Genomic DNA, 10955 nt, shown 5'->3' with positions numbered 1-10955 from the left:
TGTTATTCTATATAGTAAAACGCGACGACCGTCTGATAATGATTCTTAACGACCAATTGTTTATCGAAACTTCATAGCGGATAAATAAACAATATAAACACAAGGTATTTCCGTGATATTTTGAGTTTATTCGCAGTTCATATTTAGCGCCATTCTCGTGAGATTATCAACAACCCAGAAATAAAATCCAAGCCTATCGCCAAACCCCTGTGGGCATAACTCTTCCCTTTCACTCAGAATCATATTTTTCCAGCTGAAATACTTACATTCGACTGTTGTGGCATGTTGTTCGATTTTTGATAAAAAATCTGGCACCGATTTCAGCACTTGAACGACAACATTCAAATAACAGCAACTGTGGTTTAAGTTAGGCAGACCGGAAGGCACCATAGTTAAACCTTCATAATAACAAAAGATGTATTGCTCAAATATAAGCAGCGGTAGGCCTATCCAAATAGCAGCATTTGTTTATCAATTGTTATGAGATAGGTCTACTAGGCCTATGTTTAAAGGCCTAATCAGATCAGCATTTAATATTATTACGAGATACGATAGGCCGACGACGATAGGCTAACTAATAGTAGGGCTAATACTTAGTATTAGCTCTACTATTAGTTAGCCTGTTAGTAACTGTTAGTACCGGTGGTACTTGTCTGTCCGTCAAAAAGAAGTGAGCCGCTCCCTCGCTCACTCTACTCTTAAAAAACCCACTCATAACTTTCTCTCAGCAGTCGCGGCTGCTTCGTCGTTGAATAGGCCAACATATATTTGATCTGTTGCATAGTATTGACTTTAACGGCCTACTTGCCGGAAAATGAAGATTGAGATCGATGATGACACTAAAAACGTGAAAGGAGGCTGTAATCAGGCTAGCATTAAGACAAATAAGTGGTTAGCCGCTGTAACAATTTGACATAAATAAATTGTATGTCGCGGCAGTACTACTTACAACAGCATGGAAACGACTCCTTAGACCCGATGCGCTATATACTCCGCAATCTCGAGTATCCGGTATCCGGTATTTAGGTGTCCGGTATCCGGTATCCGTGATATTCGAACAGCCAGCATTGATGGTGTTTTTATGCGCGAGTAGATGTAATGATTTGTTTTAACCGCTAAATCGGCGTTCATAACGCATGCTTTAAAAAAATGATATTTATTATTTATTTAAATATTCTTATCACAATAATTATAATATTCTTAAGACAAGCGAATTACGTCTGTGGACCTATTTCATTGAGGCGTATCACGCAATCTAAAAAAAAAATCTTCCGATCCTGTCACGTGACTTCATGACTGCAACTTGACGATAGCCTAGGTTCTCATTCTTCGAACCAAAAATTGAGTCATTTGGACACAAGATGGCAGTCGTGTGACCTTTTTTTTGCGCCAAAATAGTTATTTTTGCACTGCACTCCGAGACCCGTAGCTTTGGAATTTGTGATGGGTAGGCAGGCCATACCATAAGGATCTAAAACATATGTGACAGATTTGTTATCAGTTTTCTTAATAATAACTCAATATGAATAGGACATGTGCAAACGTTAATTTTTTTCAGTGTTCCAGTTCTACTCAACATGGTATAAGATATTTGCATGGAAACAAGAACTTGCCGATTGTTCCTTCTGAGGTTGGACAGAGATCGTCTATATGCTTTGACTTACTTCATCACGATGCCAAATATAATTCCTCCAGTCGAGATCTTACTAGGCGTATTAGCACTTAATATGATAACCATAATCAGATTCCAATTGTTTTTATTTCATATAAATTTGAAAGCGAGGAACATCATGTTGTTATCAAACCACGAGCTATTTAATCTGTTGTACCGTATTCGAGAACAGAAGAAAGTATTAAAAAGGCTCTAAATGAAACAATCTTTAACATGTAGGGCGTTACTGACCGGATCATACACATTAAGTGTGCCTTCTGGTTCACTCGTTATCAAGGCCTTACCATAGACCAAAAGCCCTGGGGCATGAGGGTAGCTGGGAAGGCTACCAATTTCTAGTATAACCATACAAAGGCCAATATGGCCTGGGTTATGGAAACCCATTTCTGGCAGGTACCCCAAGGGGATAAGGGTACTAGGGGTATTTACCTACCCCCCCCCCCAAAAAAAAAGGCTAGATCAGCTTTTAATGGTTACTCATTTTTAACAATCTTATGTCAATTAATACTTTGAAGGGGGTCCATATCGCTGACTTCCAGAAATGTTTCATGGTGGGGTAGAAACAAAAAGAGTCCCCCTTTATTGTTCATGGTGGGGAGTGTGTGCCAGAAAACCCCCAAATCCTTTGACCCCCTGATTTAGGCGAAAAAACGAAAGGTGGAAAAAACGGAATATGTTCTTTCCTTTTATCATGATGTAAACCGAATACAAAAATCATTTCATTGCGATAGTTTTCTCATTTTATCGCGCTAATTTTTTTAATAATTTAATACGAGAAAGTTTTATCACGCAATAAAACAACTTTTTCTCGTTTCATTACGCGATAAAATGACTTTTCTCGTTTTATAGCGGTAATTTTTGTTTTATCGCGCAATTTTTCGTTTTAACGTGGCAATAAAATGAAAAATTTCCAGTTTTATCGTGGTAATTTGACACTATGAGAATCCCTGCTTTGCTCTACACTCATGAGTTTCAGTCGTTACACGTTACAAATGTATGATACATGTACATGTATAACCTAGGATTGACGAATAAGGATCACATTAGGTCCAAAGTTGCAGAATTGTATTTAACAGAAGTAATCTTATCTTCCACTCACTGTGCAGATTTGGCATAGTCAGATCCAGACCTCGTAGCATAATTAATTGGAAATTTCACGACAGTAGATCAACAACTAAATCAATATCCATAAACATTGCGCTGTAATTCCTCATAAAATTCTTACATAACACGTTAAATCCCACATTAAAAAATTCATTCTAACAGTCAAGTGGTATTTGACAGCAAAGACATTGATACAAATACACATTGGCCAATGATTTATTGGTCATTTCAGCTCAAAAGTGATGTTACAATTTCTTTAAAGACTAAGTGACCAATATTACTAGTCTACGAAAGGAAGCAAGTTTTAGTAACTGTATATAAAGATCCCATGTCTCTCTTAAAACCCTATGTTGCATATTGGTTACTGAAGTAACCATAGGATAAATCTAGCCTTAATAACCAATGGCTTAATATTTTCCACCAATGCATAGATGTACACTTTATTTACCTAGCTTAGTACAATATATGTTGGATAGGTGGCTCTACGTGAGAGTTTCATAGTTCCAAGATGGCGGCCTCCAGGCCAGCAAGGTGAGTTTTCAATTTTTTTTAGAAAGACAGTCAGTATACCTCAGTGAGGCCTTGCATTCATGAAACTAAGTGTTAGATATATGATATATGTTGCATAGAACATGCTAACATCAAAGAGTTGTCATGGAAAAGTGAACTCAAGTGAACATCGCGCATCAATGGTAAATCTTGTCTGGTCACTTGAGTAACCGTCATGCATTCACGGATGAAATGTCATTTTTATTTCAGGAGTAAAAGAACACTCCTAAATGTTTCTGAGGTGATGGAGAGGGTTCTAGAGGATGATAATGAATTATTTGAGATTGAAAGTGTTTCTGGTGACGATATGGAAGATGACAACTATCCTTCTGGAAGTGACGATAATAGATTTTCAGCATCAGACGGTGATGATGAGTCAGAGTATGAACCAGGCGCCGCTAGTGGTAATGGAACAGAATCAGAGGACGCACCTGAAACAGACTCGGAGGATGAAATTGATCCCGACAGTCATGGAGACGGGCCGCCACAAAATAAAAGAGTCGCCCTAATGATAAGAAAGGAAAAGCAAAGACAAACTCCGAAAAAAGGTAAGATATTACAGGTTTCAGGATTTGAGTGGCTCCATGAATTACTGTTGCTGGCAAAAGTATTGGAAACTTGTGTAGATGCTTCTCCCATAGACTGAAGGGGTTGACCAAATACTAAATGTCTTTTTTTATGGATTTCAGTGGTAGAAAAGAATGGAAATGGGTGCACGCTGACTTGAGTGTACACGTGTCAACTGAGAACAAATTAGAACCGAGAAATGAAGCAGCAACTACAGTTACGGCCATTGAAATGTTCTTATTGATGGTCGGCGGTGATAAAACATTTGAACTGTTGGCTCAGGAGGCAAACCGTCTGAAGTTTCAGTTAGACAAACAGAAAATAAAAAGTATTACACCAATAGAAATGAAAAGATTTTTTGGAATAGTTTTATATATGTCCGTGGTTCACCTCCCCCCTAGGAGGATGTATTGGTCCAAAAACACCAAACAACCCGTAGTTTCAAATTCAATGTCCGTAAACAGGTTTGACCAGATAATGTATCTTTTACATGTCAGCGACGACGAGCTGCAGAAGCAAAAAGGTGAGCGAGGTTACGATAGGCTTTACAAAGTGCGGCCATTACTTGACATTTGTTCAAAATCATTTGCTAGATATGCAAAATTTGAGGCACATTATACGATAGATGAGCAGGTTGTACCCTTCAAGGGCCAAAGCACATTGAAGACATACAATAACAACAAACCAAATAAATAAGGTTACAAATTCTGGGCCCTGGCCGGGCAATCCGGTTTCATACATAAGTTCTACTTTTATGGGGATAATCAGGTACCTGAATTAGAGACACAACCTGGTGTAGGTAAAAGCGGAGCTGTGGTATTGTATCTGGTGAATGGGTTACCAGCAGAAACCTATTTCTAATTTGACAACTACTTTGCGTCTCGGCAATTACTTTTAGAGTTGAGTTCGCATAACGCATATGGTACATGTACTCTCAGAAAAGGTAGAGATGGGAAATGCCCTTTGAAATCTGAGAAAGAATTACGAAAATAAGGTCATGGCTCTGTAGATTATAAAAGCAGTGATGGAGTTATAATTTGCAAGTGGTTTGATAATAAAGTGGTAACAGTTGGCTCAAACAAACATTCTGTAGAGGTGATGAAAGTTTCTAAGAGATGGGATAAGAAGAACAAGAAGTATATTGAAATACCCTGTCCTAAAATAATAAAAGCTTACAACAAATGTATGGGTGGGGTTGATCAATGTGATATGCTCATGTCATTGTATAGGACGAAACTCAAAACAAGAAAGTGGTATAAGAGGATTATATTCCATCTAGTAGATCCCTGTATTTGTAATGCCTGGACATTGCTTCGAGCTAAAGTCCCAAAAGTAAACCAGCTGGCGTACTTCAAAATAGATGTAGCTAATTGCCTGATGACTTCTGATGAAGGTACATGTAATTTGAATGAGGAGAATGGAAATCAAGGTCCTGATAATCCTGCTGACACCGCACCGCTTCTGTTAGGGCTATTGATATCCCCGATTATGTACGCTTTCACGGAATGCACCTTCCCAAACAGGAAGCTTCAATCCCAAAACGGTGCAAATTTCCTGGTTGCCACAGACGTACAAAGTATTTGTGCATGAAATGTAGAATCTATTTATGCATTGACAGACTGACTAACTGTTTCTATAATTTTCATGGGAAATAAAAATGTTCAAGGGACCACTGTTATGGAGAGTAAATTTGTGAGCATCAGAATGTCCTGTAAAATGTGAAATTACTGTTTCGTGAAATTTTCTAATAAGAAATAAAAGAATTTGTTGAGTTCATTTAGAAAAAAGTTAGTTTTATTTCCTTTATATCTTTTATGGAGCTATTCTAACTGAAAAAAAGGAGAAAAATTGTTGTGAATGCATGTATCCTATTTTGGTTACTCAAGTTGCCAAACATTACTGATGCATGATGGTTACTAGAGTAACCATGGGCCACAGAGTAGAATTTGGCAAATTTGGAAAAAAAATTGTGATATATTGCCTAAAGGACTCCTAACAACCCCACTCATGCAAAGGCAAGCCAATATGAGTACTAAAAGTGCTTCATGCAACAAAGGGTTAAACACTCTTTTTAATTAATTAGAGGAAATTGGACTGCATGAGATTGTCATTTCATTACTCAACACATGTGCACCTGAATCACAAACACATTCTGAAGTACTTATTCACGCGGATGAAAATAAATTGCTCAGAACTATTGTTCTTTCTTAAAGCGGATATAGCTGTTCTCATTTTCCTCAACTTTTTCCTGGTCCACAAGATCAGTGCCACCAAGGCTAATGACAACCAGTCCCGATAAAATAAGACAAACACCTAGCCACCATAACACTGATAACGTCTCTCCATACACTATTTGACCAAACACAGCCTAAAATTAGAAAGATCACAAGGTTAGGTAAAGTAAGGTGGCATCATTGGCCCCAACCAATGTGTAGTGCCTAGTGGAATGAACATTCACTTCGTCCACGACAATATGATTTCCTACAAATAATAAAAGCATAATATAGCTGCAAAGCAGCGAAAACCGGTTTTCTGACCGTCTATGCGGCCGAAATTAAAGGAATCATAGAACAAGAGGCCCACGGGCCTTGTACCTTCATGACGCAGTAGAAGAAGAATGATTCAGTATTCAAAGTTTTACAGAATCATTTACATTGTAACGATTTAACTAGTTTTAAAATAGTTAAGAGGTATAGGCTATGTGGCGATTATGTTCATTTTCTGTTAATATATCCTTACATGAAAAGATAAGCCCATTTTAGCTGCCCCAAAGATCACACTACATGAAAAAATGCATCAAGAATTGGTGTAGGCATCGTGCTGAAAAAATGAATCCAAGATGGATGGCAACCCTGGTGGACACAAGGGGTAGACATTTCACCTACCAAAATTCTTACACCTAGTATCTTGTAAATGCATCAAGAATTGCAGGCCGTTTCGTGCTAGCAATTCAAGATGGCTGACTTGGCGACCATATTTGAAGGCCGATGACCTCCATATACAAAAGGCATGGACAGCTTGACCCTGATCCTCACACCAAATTTTGTGGAAATCCATCAAGAATTACGGGCTGCATCGTGCAAACAAGAAATTTAACATGGCCACCCCAATGGCAGCCATATTTGATCACCAATGACCTTTTTTTACAATATGAGTGGACATCTCGCCAGACCCAATCTTCATGCTAGTTTTCAAAAAGATTCATCGCAAATTACAGGCAAATTACTGTGTCGAATTCAATTTAATTCCAGAGGTCCTGGCTTAGGCCTATGTAATAGGAGTCAATTAAGATTCAACTTTTTTTTTAAAATAGCACAGATGCCTATTGAAATCACATGTAATTAAAAAGTGCTTCTTAGTTTGATGTCCCTGTTTTCATCGCGCACGTGCTTAAAATTATTGTTTACATCGAACGTCTTCAACAGCTGATACGACCGCACCCGTGTCTGTCAATCATCTAAATTGATTCATATACTAAAATGCTCACTATCAAAAAACTATGCGGTGGATCAATCCGGGATTTTTCAGTAGAATGTCAGACGCTAGGTACCTTTCTTTAAAGGTTTATTTGTTGTATGTCATTAACAATCAGTTATACAGTTCTTTATTCATAATTTTGAAGCGGCGCGCCGGCAGCGAACGCTCAAGCAAGGTCAGTCACGTAGGCCAACGATAATACGAAACAGACCACGGTTTTGCCGGTTAAGAGTCTCTCCACATAAATTAGAGGGAGTGTAATGGACCATTTGTTGACACTAACCTTTAATAAGCTTCGTATGGGTACAATCAAGATAATTCCACCCTATAATTCCACTATTCAACGATCGACATACGACGCGCAGCTTAAACATGGCGCCGCCATTCAATACACTAGTTACGATGTATCTCTACACACATCAAAATCACACTTGAATTACAAGTGTTGACTTGTGAGAAACGATCAAAATCTAGCAAGTTGATTGGGAAAATAGCAGCACTATAGTTGAAAAAAGTTGATAAACCACCTCCGACTGTCTAATCATTTAAAAGCTTCGCCTTCACATGGAAATATTTCCACCTTATCACACGTGCACTCTGCCGCCGTGATTCGCCCATTCAACGATAAAAACTTTCCCACGGTCTTACTATCGGCATTTGCTAATAATTTAGGGAAATATCTTAAAAAAGCGAAATTTCACACTCTGCATTAATAAGATTGAAGTATTTATTCGTTTGAAAAATCATCCTCTGAACTCCAACCAACAAGTTATAAGCGGCGACACAAAAATGACGTCATTGACTCACTACCATCTTATAACCTTCATGACTACGTCATGAAGGTAAAAATAGAGCTGCAAAGCAGCGATGACAGGTTTTCTGCAAAGCCATTCAGGGTGATGGGAATTGTAGAAAATTTAAATACCTATACATAGAATAAAATGCATTAGTAATAGGGATAATAGGCTTTCATACCAAAGGTCGAAGGGTCGAGCTCGTAAAAAAATGAAAATAATAATTTACAGTTGAATTAGTCGCGCACACTCCTAATTCAACTGTAAATTATTATTATTTTCATTTTTTTACTCACTCGCCCCTTCAACCTTTGATACGAAAGCCTATTATCCCTATTACTCTTAAAATATTCACATAAATGAATAACATTTAAATCATTGAACTTCTAAAATCAATTTTAATAAAAAATATAGTATTAAAATGGAAGCAAATAAATACTACTGCCCAACATGTAATATCGATATAGATAAATCCCAAAAAGCAAGACACAATAAAACTAGAACACATTTGTTTTTAGTCCAGTTGGTTAAAGCAAAGACATTTATCGAATTAAGGAACTCAACACATAGTGAAAAATATGTTGAATCGTTATAAACACCTGATAATACTCAGCTATATAGTTGGTTGTATTAGCTCTAATAAACATATGTTACCAGCTTATATTTCAATTGTAAAGAGTTAATTAATTTCATTAATCTAAATGCTTTTATTATTGTTTTTTTCAACTTCAACACGTTGTGTATACAGTGAACGTAGTGAATCACAAATCTCATAATTTACAAGTCTCAACACGCTTGTTCTAGATGTTTATACTAGAACATGATTCTATTTGAGCCGCCTATATACATTCAATGTACAGAGCCGCTATAGAATAAATCTATAAATTCACAGCTGTTACAGTTGTTACTATAACAACGAGACATTATGACTCATCATTCAGGTGTAGAGAGAGAACACTCTAGAACCGGAACTAGATGACGTGGCATAATCAACGTGTTCATTCTAGAAATCGCCCCGGAAATGGATATACGCAGTAATATTGTGCTCAGGATATTCTATCTTTCGAAACGAAATAAGGAGTTTATAGTTTACAATTATAAATCTAAATGTAAGTACTGTTTGTTGTAGTTATTAGAGCTATTAAATATGAAACCTTTAGATATATTTAAGCGTATTTAGAATATCTTTTAGATTGCTAGAGTTACCGCTAATATCTTTTAGATTAATAAAACGCCATACGCATCAAGAAGTGATAGAGAAACTCAAGATACTCTTTCTGACTGAGGAATCAACAGCAATGGATATCAAACCAATAGAAATTAGCACAAGAAACACAAGAATCACCAAAGATCGTTGAAGAAACTATATAAGAATTTCAAAAACATTAAGACTCCAATGATTAAGTTTAACATTTGTTGATGTAGTTAAATATTTACCAGCAATTGAAAAAATGTTTGTAATTATAAATTGTATTTATAGAAATCAAATGATGTATTGGAAGAAACGACCGAACAACTTGTATAATATATTGTGTAAATCTGATTGATGAATTTTTATGTTCGGTCGTTTCTATTTCTAGAATGAATATATAATTATAATTAGCGCATGCGCATTAAGCAAAAGCGCTCCTATAAGAGCGGTTTTGCCTCATGCATATGTGTTTGAATTTTCTATGTTCAGTTGTTTCTATTTACATAATTATATATTCATTATGTAAATATAATTATGATTAGCGCATGCGCATTGATCAAAAACGCTCCTATAAGAGCGGTTTTGCTTAGTGCGAACACGTTTTGATATTTTATGTCAGTCGTTTCTATTTTACAGAATTTACAGAATGAATATATAATTATAATTAGCGCATGCGCATTAAGCAAAAGCGCTCCTATAAGAGCGGTTTTGCCCAGTGGTATTATTTAGATATCAAGGAATCGAAACAACTTATCAAAAGCAGCGAGGAATGAAAAAGGATGACGTTAGTCGGAGAAATGGAAGAGGATTCTAAAATGTTAACCAATTTAGTAAAAAAATACGTATAATAAATGGAACCAGAACAACCACAAACTATCAATATTACAAATAACACTGGCGTTATAAACATATATTACAAAAAGTGTTCTAAATGTGAATTAGATAAATCATTAACAGAATTTAGTAAGCGTAAGATTAGCAAAGATGGTTTTCAATATTGCTGCAAAACTTGTTTTAAACTATATACCAAACAATACCGAGAAGATAATAGAGAATCTTATAATGATTATATGACAGAATATATGAGAGAAAGATATCAAACAGATCTTAATTTTAGATTGAAACAATGTTTACGGTCTAGATTAACACAATTATTCAACAAAGAAACACATTCAGAAACACTATCTAATTTATTGGGTTGTTCAGATGAATTTCTCAAATCATGGATAATATTTCAATTCGATGATAAAATGAATATAGATAATTATGGGGATTATTACCATATTGATCACGTGTTACCAATATCTAAATTTAACATGAATGATGAATACAATAAAAAACTTATTTGGGGTTGGAAAAATTTAAGGCCTTTAGAAAAGAAAGAAAATCAAACCAAATCTAATAATCTAGATTTACAATTATATTTGGAACAGTTGAATAAAGCAAGGAAATTTATTGATTGGTGGAATAGTAACCCACAGAATGAACAATATGTTGAGGAATTTGATATCAAGGATCCGAAATGACTTATCTGGACAGTTATAACTACTGCTCCTAATAGATAAACAAAAGTAGTGAGATGGTGCCGTACGGCACCCAC

At 36.1% G+C, this 10955-nt stretch overlaps 2 protein-coding genes across 6 annotated transcripts in view; one reads left to right on the top strand and one right to left on the bottom strand.

The window, feature by feature from the left end:
- Nucleotides 1-2857: 2857 nt before the first annotated feature.
- The window catches only part of LOC141902299 (transmembrane protein 42-like), a 55382-nt gene continuing 47284 nt past the window's right edge, over nt 2858-10955 (bottom strand). For all 5 annotated transcript variants that reach the window (XM_074789960.1, XM_074789961.1, XM_074789962.1 and 2 more), the window contains exon 4: nt 2858-6260. In XM_074789960.1, the coding sequence (XP_074646061.1) occupies nt 6087-6260 (174 nt within the window). In that variant the 3' untranslated portion in view covers nt 2858-6086. The remainder of the gene's footprint in view (nt 6261-10955) is intronic.
- On the top strand, nt 3570-4145 carry LOC141902301 (uncharacterized). The gene is made up of 2 exons (XM_074789966.1): nt 3570-3873; nt 4015-4145. The coding sequence occupies exons 1-2, from the start codon at nt 3570-3572 to the stop codon at nt 4050-4052; spliced, it is 342 nt and encodes a 113-aa protein (XP_074646067.1). The 3' UTR covers nt 4053-4145.

Source organism: Tubulanus polymorphus, chromosome 3 (genome assembly GCF_964204645.1).
Source record: "Tubulanus polymorphus chromosome 3, tnTubPoly1.2, whole genome shotgun sequence".
In the NCBI taxonomy this organism is placed as follows: domain Eukaryota; kingdom Metazoa; phylum Nemertea; class Palaeonemertea; order Tubulaniformes; family Tubulanidae; genus Tubulanus; species Tubulanus polymorphus.
The sequence above is the reverse complement of the archived record's forward strand: the minus strand, read 5'-3'. Positions and strand labels throughout refer to the sequence as shown.